We start from the raw sequence: 24,481 nt of genomic DNA on the forward strand, positions 1-24,481 counted from the left end.
TCAATTACTATGTATAACCAAATAACAGCAACAACAAAAAAGTCTATGAACATATCATATAAAGCTTCTAAATCTGATATAAAAAGGCTCCTAGGCTAAAATTCTATATAAAAATGCCACACCATTACTTCCCCACATTCTAAACAAGGTTCCATCTTACAGAGTGTTTACACTGAATGCCTCAGGATGCTAAATTATTTGTACTGTATTAGAATGTGCACTTCATATGTTGATTTCTCCACACATTTGTCAAAGAGCATTTTGACCTTTGCCTGAATTTTGTCTTTTTACAAAACCAGAAAAACGGAGCCAAAAAAAAAAAAAAAAAAAAAGAGTGAGTGCACTTATATGAAGTGGTGAACATGTATATTTGAACCTGGTCATACAAATACATTAGCATATATTTTATTATGCTTAGTTCTTACAAAGCACAAGGACCTTTAGTAGGTATACTGATCATTCATTTATATATATATATATATATATATATATATATATATATATATATATATATATATATATATATATATATACATATAAGCTACCGGTCAAAAGTTTTGAAACACTTGACTGAAATCATGATCTTAAAAACCTTTTGATTTGAAGGCGTATGCTTAAATGTTTGAAATTAGTTTTGTAGACAAAAATATAATAGTGCCAACATATTAATTTATTTAATTAGAAAACAAAAACTTTATTAAAAAAAAAAAAGTTTTGGAATGGATGACTTGGACCAAATAATAAAGAAAAGCAGCCAATAAGTGCCCAACATAGATGGGAACTCCTTCAATACTGTTTAAAAAGCATCCCAGGGTGATACCTCAAGAAGTTGGTTGAGAAAATGTCAAGAGTACATGTCTGAAAATTCTATGCAAAGGGTGACTACTTTGAAGATGCTAAAGTATAACACAGTTTTGATTTATTTTGGAATTCTTTTAGTCACAACACAATTCCCAGGGTTGGGAGGGTTACTTTTGAAATGTATTCCACTACAGATTACAGAATGCATGCTGTAAAATGTAATTTGTAACATATTTCATTAGATTACTCAAGATTAGTAACGTATTCTAAATACTTTGTATTACTTCTTCAACACTGGTAGATTTTTTTTTCACTTGTTTTGACTATAAAAACTCTGCCAGTACAGTAAGACAAAATACACATGTTAAAAATACATTCTCTGAAAAACCTAAATATCTTACGCAGTGTTGTTTCTAAAACAAGATTAATCAAATTGAACTTGTTTTAAGGGTTTTTAGATATTTTTACAGGAAAACAATACAAAAATTATCATCAAGAATATGATTTTTGCCCTAATATCAAAGGTCTTACTAGAAAAAAAGAAATTATGATCCAACGTGAATTTTCTTGATAAAAAAATATGATCGTGCCTGGTAACATGTGCATGTAAAATAGCTAGAAATAGCATTTTAGCTTAGCGAAAAGCTGACAATTTACACAAGGTTTATTTATATTTCTTCTACTCCAGACTTACTTAAAACTTACTTCTCTGTCTGCTCATATGAATTTAACACATCATAAGAAAATGTTTCACCGCTGTTCAAATGCACTTTGGATCGCATCATTTATATGTATAAATGTTTTCCATCTGAAAGGACTAAATATTAAATGAAACAAATGAAAGTAAAATGCAAAGTAATCTCTTCAGTAATCAAAATACTTTTTGAATGTAACTGTATTCTAATTACCAATGATTTAAATTGTAACTGTAGTGGAATACAGTTACTTATATTTTGTATTTTAAATACATATTCCCATTACTTGTATTTTGTTACTCCCTAACCCTGACAATTCCTATAGTTCCATTTCTGTTCTTCCATAGTTTTGATGACTTTACTATTATCCTTAAATGTGAAAAATAATAATAATAAAGAATGAGTAAGTGACCCTAAACTTTTGACCGGTAGTGTGTGTATATATATATATATATGTGTGTGTGTGTATATACATACATACATACACATATATACATACACACACATATATATATATATATATATATATATATATATATATATATATATATATATATATATATATATATATATATATATATGAATAGATTTTATTTTACAATCTGTTCCTGTACACACACCCCCCCCCCCCCGTATTTTGTTACTGACAAAATGTATACATGTACGGTAGATTTATCTTTAATGTACTTAAGCCAAATGTGAAAATGTACAATCTTTATCTTAAACATTTTTTAAATAAATAATTAATATGATCAAATAGTCAGAATGTGTGGGAAACTTCAGTGGAAAAAAAAAAATACAAATACCAATGACTTCCTATAATCCTAATCTTTTCATCAGTATGCAGATGTTTCGCAGGTCTATTTTTCACTTGCACTAGATGCCCACAAATTGATTAGCACTCTGCTGAGCTGCATAGAGCATAAATTCATGTATGTCACAGAACTCTCTGCAGCTAAATAAAGATAAGACAGAGATGCTTGTTATGGGAAATGATGAACAAAGAAATGCAATTCTGCCACATATACAGTAGATTCTGTCTTTGAAGGCCAATTACCACGTCAAGAATTAAGGAATAATGTTTGATAGCGATCTGTTTTAAAAACCACAATAAACTTTAAACAGTAAAACAGCATATAACACTACTGAAGCATCTCTAAACCATAATAATCTCACCCCCACTGATGGTTAGAAAATCATTCATGGATATGTGTTTTGGCTGGCCTACCTAAGAGCTCTAGAGTTCAAAATGTAGCTGCAAGAATGTATTAATTTATAAAAGTCTTTGGGGTGTTGCACCTACATACCATATGTGAATGTGTTTATGTACACTGCCTGACTAAAAAAAAGTCACATACTCAAATATTTAGTTGAACCGCCTTTAGCTTTGATTATGGCATGCATTTGTCATGGCATTGTTTCAACAAACTTATGCAACGTCACAACATTTATTTCCATCCAGATTTGCATTATGTTTTGGCCGAGATCTTGTATTGATGATGGGAGAGTCTAACCACTCCGTAAAGTCTTTCAATGGGGTTAAGGTCAGCACTCTGTGGTGGCCAATTCATGTTGAAAATGATTCCTCATGCTCCCTGAACCACTCTTTCACAATTAGAGCCTGATGAATCTTGGCATTGTCATCTTGGAATATGCCAGTGCCATCAGGGAAGAAAAAATCCATTGATGGGATAACCTGGTCATTCAGTACATTCATTTTATTGCTGCATAATATTGCTGAGCCTAGACCTGACCTATTGAAGCCACCCCAGATCATAACGCTGCCTCCAGAGGCTTGTACAGTGAGCACTATGCATGACGGGTGCATCGCTTCGTGCGCTTCCCTTCTTATCCTGACGCGCACATCGCTTTGGTATAGGGTAATTCTGGACTCATCAGACCACATGACCTTTTTCCATTGCTCCACATTCCAATCTTTATGCTCTCTAGCAAATTGAAATCTGTTTTTCCAATAAGCCTCACTAACAAGTGGCTTTCTTGTGGCCACACAGCTGTTTAGTCCCAATCCTGTAAGTTCTTGTCGCATTGTGCATGTGGAAATGCTCTTACTTTCACTTTTTAAACATATCCGTGAGTTCTACTGTCGATTTTTTACGATGTGACTTCATCAAGCGTTTTAGTGACCTCCGATCACAATCATTCCCGACCACAGTTCTTATGTGAAGCTGATGGTTCACCATTGTCCTTCCAGGATTTAATAATACGTTGGACAGTTTTTAACCCAGTTTTCTTTGCTTGATGCAGGCCAATAATTTCCCCTTCTGAAACACAGTAACATCTTTTCCATGACCACGGTATACGTCTTTCGATATGGTTGTTTAAGAAATGAGAAGCAACACACCGCATCAGTTAGGGTTAAAATAATTGTTGCCATCTGAAACATATTAATCACTGCAATAATGATCCAATCATAGGCTCTTAAGTATCTGCTTATTTAAATCGAAATGGATTTTTTTTTTTTTTTTTTGGCCAGGCAGTGTACATATGTACTGAATGTCACCTGTAAAGCACTGTTTTAAAAGGTGCTATAATATTAGTAAATAATAATTAATTATTATCATTATTATCCTTTTTATAATTTTTATTTTTATTAAGAGAAAAAGTTAAGGAGATATTTAACTTATTTTTATTATTTTTATTACTACTACTACTACTACTACTACTACTAATACTGTTGTTGTTGTAAAAAGCATGATGTTAATTTTCTTTTAAATCTTTGTGATATTTTAAAAGTTGACTCTTACACTCATTAAACACAAAATGTTAATCTAATCATCCACTTTTTCAAAACCCAACAGGCTGTCCAAGGCTTCCTGTCTGAAAATCAAAGTGGTCCAAGAGGCTATAGGTAGGAGAATTATTCTTGTCCCCTCTTCTGTCTTGTGTTACGGTAGAGCTGATGAATCTTCCCAAACCTAATCTAGTTTGGAGAATGTGCCCGACAGAAACACCACACTTTGCTAGCAAGTGTGATCATTTAATAACAAATCATTATTTCCTTTAGGGGCCTTTTTCCAAATCATTAAAGTTTACTTTAATACTTTATTTTTGGAGACTGTGTATTCACAGTGTGTAAATGGTAACTTTTTTTTCTGCCTTCTATTCTATTATAAGACTTCTTTGGAGGCAAATGACAGGGATAGATAATAAGCAGAAGCCAGTACAAAACCTTCCTATGGCAGTGATGTTGATTAGGCCCAATCAACATGGCCTCCTGCTGCCTGCCGCCTCTTGCTCAACTAGCAGGTCTCATATGGATAGCCCGTTTTTCCCCTAATGATCATCCCTGCCGACTGAAGAGGCCACCGTGTCTTCTTCTATTAGGGCTAGAAAATATGACACGTCCTGATGAATTGAAATAAAGCTTGTCAGCAATTTGCGACCCTGAAACGTATCAGGTGAATTCAGTTTAATTATTTACATGCTAAAAATGGGTTATTTTTCACAATGTTAAAGCTCAAACATATTTAGCAAAAACTCCCCCTCAAACTCAAAACACTGGTTGAGCAAATGTTACTGGCTGAATGTCTGAGTGGCTCAATGTTACTGGCATGGTGCTAGCAACGCCAATATCATGGGTTTGATTAAGAGGTAACACACAAACTGATAAATTATAAACATGTACATGTAAATGTATTAATGTATACATGTAATGTACCTTGAATGCACTTTAAGTCACTTTGGATTAAAAAAAAAAAGAAATATATTTGAATTGGGAAAAATAAATAAATAAAAAAGACTGATAAAAATATGATTTGTAGGTAAATTCTGCACTAACCAACCACAGTTACTGGTTAATTTTCCATCCTGGGTATCATCAGTAATTCAGTGAATTATGTTTTATGTCATTTTAGACCTTTTATTGGTATAATGTAGTAGAAAAACTTCATTTATTCTGTCATTGAATATTCTGGTTTATTAGGACAACAGTCATATATTTTTAAATAGGATAACACATTTTCCAAAGGTGTTAGACTGATGTGTGATAATTTAAATGTGTTATAACACAAGCAGATTTGAAAATTTCTAACAGAATATGCCATATTGCTTTGAAATGACATCCTACATTAATGATTCACATTCATATTAGAATTCATAATGTTGTATTCCTTCTATTCCGAATATGCCCTCTTTCATTTGTTATGTTTTCAAAGTAATTACGGAGTCTTTTCAAGTCACACAGTGGAATATTTTGATATGTTTGAAATGCATGTGATAATTCAATCAGTCTGGACCAATTCAAAGCAGTTTTCTTCTGATGACCCAAAAGTATGGTAGTTTTGTAATATGTTTTCGTAACACTGGTCCATCCACGTCAGTGGGTCTGGTACCCCTTACCCAAAAATGCAGCCTTTATTAAGAGTCATGCTGTGCTCTTCTTTTATGCCAACCTGCCCAGCATGCTTTGTTCATTTCAGGTCAACAGGACAACACTTTTCCACAGCTTTTATAACAAGTTAGCAGAAAATCGTACCTGAGAGGGTTGTTTTTCATGAGAGAATAATGCTAAAAAATAAATGTTAAAATGTATTTACAATTTAAATAAACAACTTATATATTTACAATTAAGAAATTCAACTAATGTAACAAATGGCCACTCGTGGCTTATAAAACCTGAATGCTTTTATTTCTTCCATGGAACACAAAAGGAGAGTTAGACAGTATGTTAGTTACAGTCACCATTCACTTTCACGGCATCTTTTGTCCATACAATGAAAGTGAATGGTGACTGAGACTGTCATTCTGCCTAACATCTTTTGTGTTCCATTGAAAAAAGAAGTCATAAAAGTTGGAAAACACATGAGGGTGAGTACATGATGGCAAAATTGTCATTTTTGGGTGAATTATCACTTTAATACAATAGTCTGATCTCTTGTCTTTCATTTCTCCCAGTGATCCAAAGCTGGCCACACAGTCTCAGACGCTGGCTTCTAGTGGTGGGAAGAAACCACCCTGGACAGCATCTACTCTTGCTTTGGAAGCTAAAGAACTAACTCGCACTGTTAGAGCCATTCTAGAACTGGACTGTAAGTGATGCGCATAAGCATACTTTCTACTTCACTATCCAAAACAAACATCGCAGCATCTCTTTAATTGTCATTGTCATCCCCATATCAATACAACCATGAACATTGATGTTGTCTGACCCTTGATCCACACAAAAATTCATCTCACAGTACCAGCAATTTGTCCAGAACTAAGCTGGATGAGATGGTATTCATTTTTGCAAGGAGCTTGAATATATCATACGTAAATGTGTCATCAAAATCTTAAAATCAGTTGTATCATTAACTTGTGTCAATTATGTGTATTAGATGGTCAGTCCTGTTTTTGTTTGTCTGTTTTGTAAACAAATGGACTTTGAATAAATATTAAAACCACCTGACCTATGAAATGAATTGTAGTATTAGATACATCTGCATATTTGTACAGTACTTAACAGATCATTAATGTACATTCAAATAGATAAACATGTATATATATGAAACTTTGATTCATATATTTTCATACAGTATATATTTTAATATACAGTATATGAACTACTGATCTATTAACGATTTGTTGGAGACATTATTTAATAGTAAGTTGTAGAGCACTAAAGCTGTGAAAGATTGCATGACGTAGACAAGTCAAGTTCTTTGCATGAATACTAAAAAAAAAATAGCTATTGCTTGACCTCCTGACCCCATTCAGCTTTTGTAGTTCTCTGGAAAATATTGCATCTATTGGCCTATAAAGGTCAAAACATTGGCAGTCATTATGTGATCCCACCTCTAAACCAGACACTTTAAAATATCATAGCGTCTTTTTGACAAAGAGAATCAATATGAAGTCATATGTTTTCTCACATTTGTAATGGAATATCTTTCTATATATCAGCTGACAGCAGAGTGATCTAGATTTAAGGTAATTCAATAGTTTGTCTGTTTATTAAATTTGTCATATACTGTCTGTTAAATTACTTATGGTTTAAACCTTGTACATGTAACATTATATAAAATGAGTCAAACCACTATAATCTTGAAATCTAATCCATTTAGATGCACTTAATTAAAAGAATTAGGTCAATCCAATAAGAAAACACAATACAAGGTGCATTTGCTGTTATTACAAGCCTTTTAGGTCCAATTCACCTCACTGCTGTGATTGTTGCCTTGATACGAAGCTATGGGATGCAACTAGTGTCCACTTATTTGTGACAATTGTATATCATGTCAGAAACTACGCAAATATACAGTATATACACCCAGAAAAAGAGCCTTAGTCAGACAACATGTAAGTTTTAAAATTGATTTAAATAATAATAATAAATATATAAAAACGCTCGGATGATTGCTCACATCACCTTGATTGGACAAGGTTTACTAAATGGAGGAATCCAAGCTTGATGGTCCAGTTACATTAATCCACCTTGTCAAAACATTGCTGATAACAGTCCGTTCAAAGCATACTAAAGATGCAACAGTATGATTTTCCTGATTAATCCAGGAGGTATGACACATTTACATAAAACCCTCATGATACAGGAAATATCACGCATTTAAAAAATACTTTTTCTTCATATGTGGTGTAGTGAGAGAGAATGGAATGAATATGTAAGCTCAAATATTTCTGTTCTTTGTACCTCATAAAAGCATTTTGGTCTTATTCCAGCACAGACCTGCCTGATTCGTCTTGTACAAAAAAAGAACAAGACAGTTCAGGGACATGCTGCAATACAGACAGAAAGAATCACCTATTCTCTGAATACACTGTTTCAGCTGATAATGGGCTGTTTTTCCAACCATTTTTTCTCTGTCAAGCGACATTTAAATCTACATCAATGTGCAGTATATACTCAACACTTGTCTCAACATTTATATTTTAAGTTGATTAAATACTGTAATTCATGTTCTTATATTTTAATCCTCTGTAAGGATGTAACCACATATTCAGGAATTTAAACTAGTGAAAATCCAATATTGGTCAAAAAATACACTGATTATTGGTGGAAGGTGTCCCGCTCATGTATATGGTGGTTAAGACCATGTCTATAAGACACAATTTAAAAGCACAGTTCACCCAAAAATGTAAAATCTGTCATTTACTCACCTTCGTGTTGTTCCAAACACATTTGACTTTTTTTTTCTTCCATGGAACACAAAGGGAGATGTTAGGCAGAATGTTAGGTACTGCCAGTCTCAGTCACAATTCACTTTAATTGCATAACATTTTTTAATGAAAGTGTATGGTGTTGACTGATTAAATGGTGGTAAAGATTAAAGATGCAGTGTTCTTTGCAGTGGCCAATATAGAAGTTGTCTTGTACTTATACTGTCACCTAACTTGGATACAGCACCATGCAAAAGTAACTGTTCTTAGCGTTTGTAGCCAGCATTTTATTTTTCAGAAATACTATTCATTTCTTTAAGGGTAAAACTTTTCTTATGAGGAAAAATTTGTGAGTGCACCTTTAAAATTTTGAAGTATTCTTTTTGCATGCATAAAATCACAATGCTATAATTAAATGCACATTTAAAAACCACTTGCCCCCCTCTCAAGGGACACCCTCTAATTACTAAGAAATAAAGATAGGAAGAGAGACGGATGGATGGATTAGGGGAGGACAGAGGATGTTGGGTTAAAGGATCTGTGAAGCTTAAGGTGGAAAGGAAGGGAAATAAATCAGCTAATGTGAGTGCTTGTGGAACAGTGATGATTTCTCAGGGCCAGCAAAGCCTTCTCTGCTGGCCTAACATTCCATATAAATAAATATTTTTCATCCTTTCATTCTCAATCACCTTTTTGCCTATGTATTTTTAATCGCTTTCCACTCTTAATTAATCTACAAACAAATAGAGAAAAATGAAAAGTTTACCCAGTCAGAATTTATTCCTTGATGCTTACAAGCAAAGTGTGACAACTGTTTCACAAATCGCATGCCTGAAGCAGCGGGTGAGTTTGAGCTCCACCCCATCAGGCCTTCAGAATTTCCACAGAATCCCTCAACAGTGCAAATGAATGAGCAACTATAGTCAGATTGTCAGATTCATCAGCCAATCAGATTGATTTATTTGTTCTTAGGATATGTCCCAGTTGAGGCCTTTTAGCTGGCCATGAGTGATGCAATCACGCTTTAAGTGATGTACGTTATTCAAGAGCGAAAAGCACGCGATCTTACTGACCAGTCGGCTCTCACTGCCACATCACCACTAAGAGATCCTTATGGATTTTAAAACACAAGATGTTCTGCATGACTGTGTGATTGCTTAATTTATTAAACAGGAAAGGAGGGCTGATTTTCACTTCAAGTAAATTGGTAAGTGCTTTTTGCATCAGTGTAAATTAGGCTGCTTGAGCATTCAGTGTCGGATCAAGTTTTGAAAAGTAGTGCTGCATTCCATTCAACTCAGAAAGTTGGATTTTACAACTTCCTACTAGGAAAAGTGCAATGGGATGCATCTTGAAGTCAGAATTACAACTTGTAGGCTCATGCAGAAATTCTCAACTCATACATTACATGATATTAAAGCTTGTTTAACAAACGCCTGCAGAAACAGGTGTATAAAACATTATAATCTCTTTTGATAATCGTACACCTGAAGCACAAATGCTAGCGCTGCAGCATTGTTTATCAGTTGGGTTGCTAGGAGACATCTCTAATGAGAGTCAAACCCCTGCTAAGCTAACAGGAGCATTGCAGTTTTGTTTTCTTTAATGAATGTTACATTTATATAGCACTTTTCTGACACTACACACAAAGCTCTTTACACAGTGAACAGGGGACTCTCCTCAACCACCACCAGTGTGCAGCATCCACACTGATGATGCAACGGCAGTCATAGTGCGCCAGTACGCTCACCACACACCAGCTATTGGTGGAGAGGAGAGAGTGGAGTGATAGAGCCAATTAATGGATGGGGATTATTAGGAGGACATGATTGATAAGGGCCAATGAGGGGATTTTTAATGACCACAGAGAGTCAGGACCTCAGTTTAACATCTCATCCGAAGGATGGTACCTTTTTACAGTATAGTGTCTCCATCACTATACTGGGGCATTAGGACCTACACAGTCTGCAGGGTGAGCACCCCCTGCTGGACTCCCTAATACCTCTTCCAGCAGCAACCTTAGTTTTCCCAGGAGATCTCCTATCCAGGTTCTGACCAGGCTCAGCCCTGCTTAGCTTCAGTAGGCAACCAGTCTTGAGCTACAGGGTGATATGGCTGCTGGCATAAACGTCATCTTAAACAACATCTTCTGAATATCTGGGAATGGAATGCATTTATGGTCGGAGATATCAAGTAGGAATATCCCTCATCCAACTTGAATGGAATGCAGTATAACCGTGTACCCTGACGAAATGAAATTTTTTGCAAGCAACATTTAAATCGCAAATATTATTAGATAGATTTTTCCAGGAATTATAGACCTCCTTGGTAGATTCATATGAAAAATTATGATTTTTGAATGTCTGTTCGGGAAACGTTCATTTCACAAAACAGTCATGCTGCAGTTAAAATTAGGCTTGCTTGAGCATTTAGTGTCATTTCAAGTTCTGGATTTCGCGCGTGGATGTGTTTTGAAATTGTCAGTTGGTATTACTAGTTAGCTGTGACATAATGTATGATGCCCAAAGGCATAGGGTGTCTTATTCGTTGTGAAACTGTGTTTTCTTAATGGCATGAATCACACTGAAGGCCTAGACTTTAAATGCACGGCCCGCCACTGGCTTTGCAGCTTGTGACCTCTCAGTAAGTGATGCTCACATTAAGGTTGAATGCTCCCCATGGTGAGGACGAGCAAGGTTTTGTGTTGCACATGGAGAACCACCCTCATCTCACTGATTGAAACCAAAATGAGCAACTTCAGCTGAGCCCAGAGAGTGGCAGTTCATTGGTTTCCATGTGATGGATATTGTCCTAGCCATGTGACAGGCTGCGTACTACTCTGTGACTCATCAATACACAGCACAGAAGGGGAGCCATGCTTTAGAAAGTTGTATATGTAATATAAAAATTGGCCAAAATAGTGTGATTGCATAGAATAGAATAGAATAGAATCTGGGACAGCGGAAATTATTGATAATGGAAACCATCACTTGCATTGGCTGGGAATCAGACCAGCAGGTGAGAATTCCAACAATAAACCAAAGCTTCAATTAACCACCACTGCCCCAAAATATAAATACAACAGAGAAAATCAAACCAAACACATTTGGGAGAATTTTAGAAGGTTTCTGCATCTTATTCCAATTATATCTGATTTATTGACGCATCTTATGCTTAATCTGAAGCATTTTAATTGGTCTTTTTAACATCGTAGTGTTGATCTAATGAAATCATTCCCTCTTAGCAAGGCCTTTAGAAAACAAAGGGTTGATTGAATTAAACAGGCATCTGAAGAGTTACTTACGGTAGGCACTGTTTTTTTTTATTTATTTTTTTTACATCACATTACACATAAAAAAATAGCCTAACAACAAATAACAATAACATACATACAATATATATATATATATATATTCATTTATATTACAGTGGAAATAAAACCTTAAATATTTTCAGTCAATCTTCAGAAAAGATGTTCTCAAAAACATGTCTTTTCTACCTGTTCGAACTCATGTTTGTGAGCACTGTATTCTTATGTAATGACCAATCAGCCTACTGTCAGAACTTATAATCTAAAATTGAATCCCACAAAATTCATCTTTTACATTATAAGTTAAATTTAATAACTTTTGTATTTAGAACATAATTATTCTTATATTCTGGGACATTACCATGAAATGAGCATTGAAATCTTATTTCACTCCCTTTTCCTCTCAAAGTTGCTTGAAAAATTACAGCCAAGGTATAGGTTTGATAGTAAAGGTCAAGAGGTTGTTACTGGTGATTCCATTCCATGATTACATTGTAAAAGCACAGTTATTTCCATTCCTATGGACTTACATCTCTATCCATACAAATTTAGTTTGTTGGGATATGTTAGAGGCTAAAATGTATGCAATATAAGGACAAGATGATAAATGAAATTCAACCTCAATAGCAGGCCTAGAAAGAATCTTCTAACTTTTGTTATATTTTCGTTTTCAGTGGGATGGTTTTAAACATGGTGTGCTGAGAGTACTACACTGTTATTGATAACTGAAAACATAATGAAATGAGCCGAAATAATGTAACTTTGGGAGTGATGGCCCTGCTAATGAGTTGTCCAAACATTTGTTTTTCAGTGCTACATCCACACAACCCTGTTAATGTTACTGTAAATTCCCTTAGGGCTTAAGGCACTATTTTGTTTGTAGAAACTTGAGACTGCATCAGTTATTCTTTGGTCTTTCCTGTCAAAATGTTAATTCGGTGTGAAATCTAGACAGTTGGATATGTATCTAAATATATATATATATATATATATATATATATCCCACTGTATGTATATTCTTTTCACAATAAATGATCTTTTTTGAATGAATAACATGTTTCACAATACGTGAGAAGCCCATTATCAAGTCATGTCGGTGCATTGTGTGTACTGCTAGACTTCTGTCAAAGGCACATCCTGGCCACACAGAGGGCGTGTCAAGATCAAATTTGGTCAGGCATTTGTAACCTGTAGTGTTGGCATTAATCAGACTCTCTAACCTGTCTCATATTGAGCCTTCATTTCAGCTGTGTTAAATCCAGGTGCCTGCTTACGTTCTTTTTAGTTTCCAAGCTCTATGCTATGTATCAAACATTAAATGTGCATTTGGGCAAATATGTTTGTATGCATGTATGGTTTAAACCAAAATCTGCATTAGATTTCTTAAAAATCAAAATCTGCAAAGCTATTTACATATAAGCAAAATAGTTTAATTGAATGTACAGTGAAAGCAACATGCATAAAATAGAGGCAAATCAGATTCGCTTCCATTTGATGTTTGTTTTGCTTTCACTATACTTATTCACTATTCTTTAATTTTTTTTTGGCTCATGTGCAAATAGCTTCACAGATTCTGCTGTTATGCCAGGACACTTGGCATATTCATATCCAGCCTCATTTCATCCAGTTGCCAGGAAATTCTCACAGTCACTGGCCTTTCAAGCTTGTTGCAATGTTGTTTTTTATTATGGCCTCAGGCATCTCCAGTATGTTGGCTGTGCAATTAAATTTATTTTTTAAAAGCTCAATGGTTTTGTATTTGTTTTTAAAGAGATCTACAATCAAATTTCTACAAACAAATTCCCATGAACCATCAATAAAAGCATTATGCCTATGGACATTTACAATAAGTCTGTTGTGTGAATTTAAGCAAATGAGGGGGAAATAGTTCCATGAAAAAAAATGGCTTTGGATAACTATTAAGATAATCATGAAAAAGATTCAATTTATCATCTTGTCATTGACCTTGAGAAATATCAATGCCATCTTTTACTATGGCTTAAGACTTACCCAGTAAGTCTTTTTTTTTTTTAACTGTGTAGCATTTTAATCTTTGAAGTAGCCTAATAAATGTATGAAAAATAGTTCCCTTTCTATTCAGTTCACTCAACATTGCTGTAAGCACTATGGGGAATCAGCACTAGTTGAAACCCTTATACAATCACGACAATCCTTCTGATTGGCAATGGTGTCTGAGCCCCACCCCTTTAGGCATGCAGTCGGCCTATATAAGTGGGCGCTCAGTCACCATTTCTTCAGAATTTTCTTCCTTCAAGACTGCGAACTTCATCTTGGAGGCATTTCTGTTTGCCGTTGATATACACTTACAGCAGACGGAACTTCTCAGCAAGACGCAAACAGGACGAATTTTCGCCTGTACCCAGCTCCTGCACCAAGAGGCTTTACGCTCCCCTGTGTGTTCTGGTGAAGAATTCTCCACATCGCCATTGAAGATGCTCTCGGTGAATGGGTTCTTCGCTCAGACGCTCATTGTTGATCAATGTGGTGCTTCAGCGAAACTCCTACCTGCTTCCCACGGCACTCTGTCTGGAGTTACTGTATCCTTTATATAGATATCTACAATATTAACTAAAGAACCGCTTGCATGATACTCGTCTGTTTAAAGATGTCGTTCCGCAAGTGTTCCTATGCGAACGGCACATCCCGCCGCCTGATGAGCACGAGAGCTGTGTTTACTGCCTGGGCCACGGCCACACACAAGCAGCTGTCAAGGAGACTGACTGCCCTCACTGTGTGGGAATGAATCTCCAGACGTTGCGCTCTAGGATCGACCTCGTTCTGAGGGAAGATCCAGCCTCTCATGCCCTCCCAACCGTCTCTTCTGTGTTAAGTTCCGAGGGACAACATGAGGAGGCACGGTGGGGCAGTGAGGTTGAGCTGGAAGAATTAGAGGAGGATCTCATGGCGGCACAAGCCCTGCGAGCCCCCCGAGCCCCCCGAACCTCCAATCTAATGTCCTCGCCTATGCAATATGTGCGTGATGAGCATGGTCTCATTACGTTTGGCGGCTCTGGCTATGGGGATGATTCTGTGTTACTCGCAGCTTCAGGTGAGTGGTCCACGGTGAATTTTGCCGCCCCTTCCCCATCGAGAGTGAAAAGCGTGCACACGCCATGGACAAATATCTTCTTTGCATCCTCGTGAGAGCAGTTGAAGAGCTCGGTCTTAAGTGATCCCCTCTAGAAGAACCAGAAAATTCTCACCTGGATGAATGGTTTTTGCAAACCGGCCGCTGTCAACAGACCGTGATCCAGAGGAAGGCACCATTAATCCCTGAGATCCAGACAGAGCTTACAAAGTCCTTACTCTTCGCGCATTCAGGTGCTGCCGTCCTCACTAAAGTGGAATGCACCGAAAAAAAGGGTACTCAAAACTTCCCCCAGTGGAACAGGCGGTCACAGCTCACCTCTGCCATAATACTGCCATGGGATGGAAATCCCGCCCCACCCACCCCTACCAGCCATGCCGACTGATGTCCGCACTGGCTGGAAGAGCTTATAAAACATTGGGCCAAGCTGTTTCAGTACTCCACAGCATGTCGGTGCTCCAGGATTTTCAAGCCAAGCTCCTTAAACAAGTGGATGAGCAAGGCCCCAATCCAGAGCTGTTCAAAGAGCTCTGCACTGCTACAGATTTGGTGCTGCGAGCCACGAAAACTACCGCTCAGGCCATCGCAGCGTGACGCAGAGAAAGTCGCCCTCCTCGTCACCCCAGTGTCACCCGATGGTCTCTTTGGCAACGCTGTGGAAGGCTTTTCAGAGTGCTTCATCGCGGTGCAAAAGCAGTCTCAAGCGATGAAACACTTTCTGCCAAATAGAAGTAGCACTTCCCCTTTCCCGGCACACTCACGATCTAATTCCGGTCAGTGCACAGCAAATAATCCATCTCTCGCTGCCCCAGTGCAACCAAATGCTACTACTGAGCCATCTGTGTAGCCACGCAAACTGTGGCCCAAGCGTAAGCACCCGCTGTCTCAGCGTGAAAAACACACCGACAAAAAGAGGAGCACAGAGCTCACCGTTATTCATGGCCCAGAGCCGAAGAAGGCTCGATTCGAGGCACACCGTGTTTCTCCCCTCTTCCCCAATACTGTTCATTGGGAACGGGGCATTGTTCAAAATGTTGCTTCTGTGTGTATTACTCAAACAAAGATTGTTCTCACAAAATAGAAAAAAGCACCCATTGTACAAACACAGGACACTCACACAGTCTCAGAAAAAAGGCCATTTCCTCTTCACGTATTATACACTAGTGGTCGACCGATATATCGCAGAGGCCAATAAATCGGCTGATATTCTGAATTTTTTTATTATCAACATCGTTTGGCTGATTTTTTTTTTCTTGAGGGTGCTGAAAATCACCAGCCTAACCCTAACCCATGTGAAGCGACTGAGACATGTAAACAACCAGTCACGGTTTGTTTTGTTGTTACGTGCATCGCGTTACTACAATAGTAGACTGGTGTGCAACACAGTGTCATTTAAACGGTCTGCATATCAGAGCCGCGGCAGACACGTATGAGCACAATGTTAAAGTGCTTGCCTGTTTCATTCTCCCTCTCTCTCCTCAACAGTTCCCTGTAACTTTTAACTGTCTTGTCTAATGATAAAAAGGCAAATATCAATATCAGTAAATGATATCAATAAAACTAATATCATATACTGTCTGCTAATATGCACATATCTTATCTCATTTAAACAGACGTACACAAACCTCACACAACTTAGTAGATCCAGCATCCTGTGGAGAGCTCATTTAACTCTAAAGCACGCATTATAACAGTCTCTCCTCAACAGTTCCATGTAACTTTTCTAATGATAAATGGCAAATATCAATATAACTTGTATTATATACCGTTTGCAAATATTCAGATATCTAGTTTAAAGAGTTGTTATTCATAAACCTCACAAAAATCCAACGTTTTCTTCCCGTTGAGCTCTCATTTAATTTCTTCCTCTGATGCACGTATTCTATCAGACAGAATCAAAACTTCAGGATCAGGATCAAAAGTTTCTCTGATTCACAAATCATGATGGCCTGTGTTCACAATCCAAGCAGGCAATCCAGGCCATTTAAACTGTTAGGAGATTGAGTGAGCGCAACAAGTCTTTTTTAGCAAGTAAGTCCACTGTCAGCCATGTTTGGAACATCCTCAGGAGGCTATTTCCAGTCATGACAGTGCAGCTCCTATCTACTTGTAGGGGGAAAGATCAAAATCTTCAAAAGGGTTGGTCAAGATTACGATCAAAGAACATATTTCAAATCAGCAGTAATATCTGACAACAATGGTATCATAAATGGTGCTTCTTTACCTCAAATTACTAAAAAAATGCAATTTTCCCAGCTTTTATAGCTAATGCGTATGTGCGTTCTCGAGTTGATTGAAGGGTGATGTCTGTATCTAAAAGGTGATTGGCTCTTTTACCTGTAAGGCGGGACTTGCAATCTAGATCTGCTGACCTTTGACTGCAGTTGGGCATTCTAATTTCTCCCATTCATTTTAATAGAAGTGGCCCGTGATCTCTGGTACACTTCAAGGTTAAAGTGCTTCACGTGTGCTATAAGTAAATGTCTTATTCTCTGTGCACTGTATGTACAATTTGTTTGATTAGGTATTTTTTGCGTAAATATGATTGCTAACATGGACATGCTATCCATGGTTGTTGGACTACTGTGTGTACTGTTATTTCCTTCTTCCTAATATATTAAAAAAACTTTCATGTACAAATAAATTACTAAAGTTTGATGACTAAACAGAAATCAGAAGAAACTGCTATCTACCATTTAAAATACAATATTATTTTTTTATTCTTTAATACAAAGTTAAAGTTTTGTGTGAAATTGAGTAAATATAGAGCTAAATAAGAGTTTATTAATTTTTTTAGCAATTTTATGTTTGTTATTTACTATATTATATTGTTTGATACTGTACTGTATAGCCACCCTGCTCTCTGGATATCGGCATCGGCCATTAAAAAAAACCTATGTCGGTCGACCACTATCAGACACCCTACACATTATGCTCAACCGCTTCCCTATGGTGAGCGGCGCTCTATCTCTTATAGCAAGCGAATCAATAAGCCTGCTGTCCCGCTGCGTGATTGTGTGGCGAGCCCTAACGTGCATGTCAGACTGTGTGTTAAAAACTATCAAACACGGTTATATGATTCAGACATGAGTCCTCTTCAGTACTGGCTCAAGCGACCTTCTGTCATCAGCAAAGTCCGAGAGGACATGGAATCAGTTCTGTTAATTGTGCCAAAATGGCCTAATCAGTCCTGGTTTCCGGAGATGATAGAAATACTAGACAGCCTTCCATGGGAAATACAGCTGAGGAGAGACCTTCACTCTTAAGCACAAGGCACGATTTGGCATCCCTAGCCACAGCTGTGGAACCTACATGTGTGGCTCCTGAACAGAGCACATTGGACGAGCAAGAATTGGATCAGTCAGTGATGAACACTATTTTACAGGCTAGAGCACCGTCCACAAGACGCCTCTATGCACTGAAATGATGCGTGTTTGCAAATTGGTGCTCTTCACGCTGTTAAGACCCGGTGAATTGCCCCATAGCTGAGATTTTGACATTCCTTCAAGAGCAGCAGGACACTGGTCTTACTCCATCAACACTCAAGGTTTATGTAGTGACTTTCTCAGCATACCATGCCCTGGATGCTGGCTCGTCAATAGGCAAACATAAGCTAGTCATAAAGTTCCTTAGGGGAGCAAGGCATTTGAAGCCCTGCTGTGGTGCCGACTTGGGACTTAAATCTGGCGCTGAAAGCACTCACAAACTCCCCCGTTTGAGCCATTGAAATTTGTTGAGCTGCGGGTGCTTTACTTAAAGACTGCACTCCTACTGGCTTCGGCCTCATTTAAAAGGGTGGGTGGCATGCAGGTGCTGTCGACGGACAACTCATGCCTGGAGTTTGGTCCAGATCTGTCAAAAGCCACCATTAAACCTAGAAAAGGCTACGTGCCTAAGGTTTTATCAATGCCCTTCAGGACTCAGATGGTTCATGTGCAAGCCTTCTTTCCCCCACCATTTAATTCAGATGAAGAGCAATCTATGCATATGTTATGTCCGGTGAGGGCATTGCATACATATTTTGAGCACACCCATCAGTTTAGGCTGTTGGATCAGCTCTTTATTTGTTATGGAGGACACACAAAAGGAACGTCCATCTCCAAACAAAGACTCTCTCACTGGATCGTTGATGAAATCGCCTACAAATCACAGGGTGCGAATTGTCCTATTGGTGTCAAAGCACATTCAACCAGAGACAAGGCCTCTTCATGGGCGTGGACAAGCGGTGTGTCCTTACAGGACATACAGTATGTTTGGCAGCAGGATGGTCCTCACGAAACATGTTCACGAGATTTTATAATCTGGATGTGGCGTCCATCTCCTCACAAGTCCTCTCTGTATAGAGCACTTCTTACATTCAAGAGAGTGAGCCAAGCCCTTATTACGGGTGGGCTACCAACTATAAACACACAGCCACCTAATTGTATGCTGTTAAACTGTTTCTTTAGAAGTCATAAGCACTCCCATAAGAAATAAAACCTACTTTCCCATCCTTGTTGTTAGAGGGTTAATAATCCATACTGTGTATATCTATATGGTTCATATAAATCCCAGACTACAATAATTTCCATCTGGCATCTGCCATGTGAGACTATTCATATACAATTTAATATGACTTATAAGTCATTGGCCTGTGACTTCTTATGAATATCTCTATTTAATGTTATAACTCCAGGAGTGTAATGTCACGTAGTGCGGCGTGATGGGATATTGTTCCGCATAGTGATTACAGCAATGTCGAGTGAACTGAATCAAAAGAGAACATCTCCGGTTAAACATGTAACCTCGGTTCCCTGAGATGAAAGGAAAGAGACATCGCGAAAGCTGGCCGCACTACTACTACAGAGTTTCATAATACGAGTGACTCACTCTTGTCCCTCAGTCAGAAAATTCTGAAGAAATGGGGGCTGAGCACCCACTTATATAGGCCAACTGCACACCTAAAGGGGCGGGGCTCAGACACCATTGCCAGTCAGAAGCATTGGAGTGATTATATAAGGGTTTCAACAAGGTCGTGTGAAGGTCAGTCCCCATAGTGCTTACATCAACGTCTCGTTCCCTTCATCTCAGGGAACCAAGGTTATATGTGTAACTGGAGATGTTCACAATTCCAATGATGATAGTGTTGTCCTCATGTAGAGTAAATTTAGTTGTTTTCTCTGCTGATTTTTTCATTCACAGGTTTACCTTATGGCTGGGATGAAGCGTACACTGCAGATGGAGTGAAGTACTACATAAAGTGAGTCAGAAGCATGAGACATGTTAAAATGAGCTGAAAAGAAATGGCCAAAAAAATAAAAATAAAAAAAATAAAAATTTCACATCCACACTGGAACAGCGTTTTCCTCTACCAAAAACTTAGCGTTTCAAAAAAACGTTCACCATTACAGCATACTTTGGAAAACGATGCACCAGTGCCGGAATTAGTTTTGAAGTGGAGGGCAGCAAACTGGGCTGGTAGTGATGTCATCACAACAATATTCCACAATCAATATAGCCAATTTATAATTATGCAATATCACATGAGCAAAAGTGTGATATGGCGCTACATCAGCACTACTGTGATTCGGCTGCAGGCACGAGGCTGCAGATCGAGTGCTGTAGGCAATCACAGCAGTGCTGATTTAGGGCCATATAGCACAATTGCAAGTGTGATATTGCTTATATGCAACAGTTCAATGAACAAGTAAATTTAAAAAAATAAGGAAAACTGAGTACAGTCATAAAAAACGCATTTGTGCATGGAACTACTTTCTTAAACCACAGATCAGAATCTGCCATTGCTGGTTTAAAACAAATGATGTGTCCAAGCCTTTCAAAAACATCACTTTAGAACTTCTAGTATCATGGCTTGGGCTGTTTCTAACATGTTATTGAAGAAACAAGGATGTATGTGTGTGTGTGACAGAGAGAATGTCATTATGAAGATAATGTCATTTTGGTGAAATTCATCCTATTTTCTCAGTGGAAAAATAGCCATCCAAGCAGGGGTATTCCTCCCTATTTCGCGGTAGCTGGTGCGCAAGAGATTTTCATTATAGAAATCGCAATCTCCTCTGCCATTTTGAACAGTATGTCCTCTCCAATGTCGAAACTCTGGTAAGAGGTAAGCGCCTTGAATTTGTGTAATTAATCAGTCTGCTGTGTCTCTCAGCTGTGATGAGCCTTAATGCTGAAGTTGGTAAAGCGGTTTAAAGTTATTTCCTAGCTTTAGTAGTGTAGTAGTAATATGAGCGATCACGGAGTGCTGTTGAATGTAACACTGACTGACACTGACTCGCTTCACATCACCAACTGGCTCATATTAAACACAAAAATTGTCTTTTGTCTCCACCTGCTGGCTAAAATATGTAATGTCACAAAATTAAATGCAAAGAGACAGATAGCTCCTAACACATCTGCACTGCTCTTACACTTTAGTTTAGAATGGCACGAATACAAGCGGAGTGATACACACAGTGAAGCGTCCGAGTGCTGATGGTGTGAGAGCATCGGTTCTCATGGAACATCTCTTGTCCAATCAGATTCGTGGACCGGAACTAACTGTTGTGTGTGTGTGTGTGTGTGTGTGTGTGTGTGTGTGTCATATATATATATAATGTAATTTAATATGGCCAATTTATACCATACCAGCTTCCAAGATTGTCAAAATCACAGTGACTGACTAGATATTTATCAACATACACAGTTAGAATGCTGAAGTAATCTAACTAAAGAGGTTCAAATCTGCTTTCGCACCACTGGCACAGAGACTGGCCATACACTTGTCATTGCACAGTTCACACATACCTTGATGAGGTAGCTGTCTTCGGTTTCGGATTCTACTAGATCACTGTATTGGTTCAACTGCATGTTCTTGTGTATCGGTCTCTATTTGTTACGTGCCTATTAAGTTTTTTTGTGTGTGTGTCTGCATTTAACAACGTTACACAAGCACAATATGCCCTGAATTTTATACCGTTTTTAAAGCAGCGTATTGCTTTCGACATAATATAGGGTGACCAGATATCCCTGTTTTCTGGGGACAGTCCCGGTTTTTGGTGGTGTGTTCTCTACTGGAGCTGTCTCTGGAAATGTCCCTGTTAGATGTCAGTAGGTGGCTTGCACAGACCCAACACTTGCAGTGCAGTATTAATATATTACAGTATATATTAATATGCAAATATGATAGAAGTATTATATCAATATATACGTATTATTTACTTTTAATATTTGTAGTATTTTAAAGATGAAGTGCTTTAAAAGACTGGTCATAGACTTCATCACCTCCTCTCTACCTGACACCCTGGATCCCTTACAATTGACTTACTGTCCAAATCGCTCAACGGACGATGCCATCACACATCTCCTCCACACAGTCCTATTTCATCTGGACAAGAGGAAGGGAAATTATATTAATATGCTGTTTGTTGATTACAGTTCAGCTTTTAATACTATAATTCCCTCTAAACTCACCACCAAGTTGGAGGACCTAGGATTTAGCCCATCTCTGCGTCAGTGGATCTTCAACTTCCTGACTGATAGGCCACAAGCAGTAAGGGTGGGCAGACATGTCTCAACCACTGTCTCAACTTCCAACTCCACCACCATTGTCAAGTTTGCTGACGACACTGTTGTGGTGGGCCTGATCTTTGATAACGACGAGAGGGCTTATCTGCAGGAGATCAAAGGCCTGGAGGACTGGTGCCAGGAGAACAACCTCCTTTTGAATGTCAGAAAGACAAAGGAGCTGATAGTGGACTTCAGCACAAAGCAGGTGAGGAACTACCACCCCATTATGATCAACGGGGCCACAGTGGAAAGAGTGGACAGTTTCCGTTATCTTGGCATACACAATCTGTCATGGACCTGAAACATTAACACCATGGTGAAGAAGGCCCGTCAGAGTCTTTACCACCTCAGGCTCTTAAAGGACTTTAAACTGCCCTCTATGGTGCTAAAAAACGTTTACAGACAAATGACAAATGTGTGTCTTGTGTGAAATTAGTTCAGTTGAACAACGATCAACAGAAAATTTAAATTTAAATTTGTATGTCTATAGACCTACAAAGAGACGCTAGTAGAGGTTTTAAGCATTATGAGAACAAAGCAAATCTTTTTCCCTACAGTTTGTGAACTGCTGAGCATGACTTTTATCAAAAGACAACAGTCATAGTCTTATAATAATTATAATGAGTTTCAATAACATCCGTACGTTTTCATGTATAAAAAGCGTGTCTACTTACAGTATCTATTCCCTTCAAAAAATGCCTAAGTGTTCTAATAACACAGCAGATCTATCTTTTTTCCTACAATTTGTCAACTGCACACCAACATAGAGGTAAAAGACAGGAGCTGATATTAAAAATAGCTTTACATACTTAATACAGATCAAGCAAACTGCTTAAATTGGGAAAAACAACTGATCAAACTATTACCTCACAAACATAATGTAAAAAATAACTTAATGAAGACTCAGGCACTGATATAAACTCCACTTATAATGTGTGCTTAAAAGAAGGATTGTCCTTTGTTTTTGTTTTTTCTGCAGTACATTTCACGTAATGCTGCCAATCAAGAACGATATGTCGATAAATAACTCTCGTTTGTGTGTTCCTCATCTCTAGATTATTAATTTAGATCAACATCAAATGCTGATAAAAAAACATGGATAAATGAACATTGATGAAAGCAACATTTTAGAAATGAATGGAGCCACATTGATTAGACTCTCTGACTGACGGCCTATTACGTAAGGGTTGTTTCGCCTCATGAAACTCACCTGTGATTGGCTGGATGCTCGCTCAATCAGCCTAAAGTAATAAAACGCAAAGAATACTCTATACAAATCCACCATTTGGACTTAGTATGGGTTTAGTTTGGAAAATTGCAGGGGGACAAAAATCACCTTTTTAAGGAGTTCAGGGGACGTGGGGTGGCTGCTTCACCCTTGATTAAGGTGCCCCTGAAACGATGACATTAGGAAACTGAAAACGGATCATTGTGGACGTGGCCAAACAAACAGAAGATACCATAAAAGTTCCTTTGTTTCTGCACCCTTAATTAAAAGTAAAAAGCATAGTTCTCATGTTTAAAGAGGCTATAAGTGCATACTGTATGTGGCATAAACAGACATATGTGGCAAATACACACCTGAAAGTTTGATGGTAAACTGTTCTTTGTTCTTTGTAAGTGAAAAAGACCACAAGCATTTGAATCCTGAAACCAACTTTTCTGAACAGAACAACACAATATTGCTGCTTTGGTTTGAAACCAGACTGTTCATGTTGTCATTGCCATAATCGGTAATGTCTGACAAAAATTGTGTAACCTATTGATCTCTAGAGACAAGAAAGAAATCTCCACTTCACACGAAAAATTGTCGTTATTTGCATAACTTTTAAAACAGCCAAGTTGAAACCATCAGTCTTTTAAGAGCTTTGAAGTCACATGAAACATAACACACCCATAAGT

General features: G+C 37.7%; 1 protein-coding gene across 6 annotated transcripts in view; it reads left to right on the forward strand.

Moving 5' to 3' along the window:
- The window catches only part of LOC127423486 (syntaxin-binding protein 4-like), a 50,402-nt gene that overhangs the window by 24,105 nt on the left and 1,816 nt on the right, over window positions 1-24,481 (forward strand). For 4 of the 6 annotated variants that reach the window (XM_051667825.1, XM_051667827.1, XM_051667829.1 and 1 more), the window contains 3 exons: window positions 4,316-4,365; window positions 6,411-6,544; window positions 20,210-20,267. In XM_051667825.1, coding sequence (XP_051523785.1) covers window positions 4,316-4,365; window positions 6,411-6,544; window positions 20,210-20,267 — 242 coding nt within the window. The remainder of the gene's footprint in view (window positions 1-4,315; window positions 4,366-6,410; window positions 6,545-20,209; window positions 20,268-24,481) is intronic. The other 2 variants (XR_007894330.1, XM_051667830.1) reach the window with 1 other exon arrangement.

This window comes from Myxocyprinus asiaticus, chromosome 32 (genome assembly GCF_019703515.2).
Source record: "Myxocyprinus asiaticus isolate MX2 ecotype Aquarium Trade chromosome 32, UBuf_Myxa_2, whole genome shotgun sequence".
Lineage (NCBI taxonomy): Eukaryota > Metazoa > Chordata > Actinopteri > Cypriniformes > Catostomidae > Myxocyprinus > Myxocyprinus asiaticus.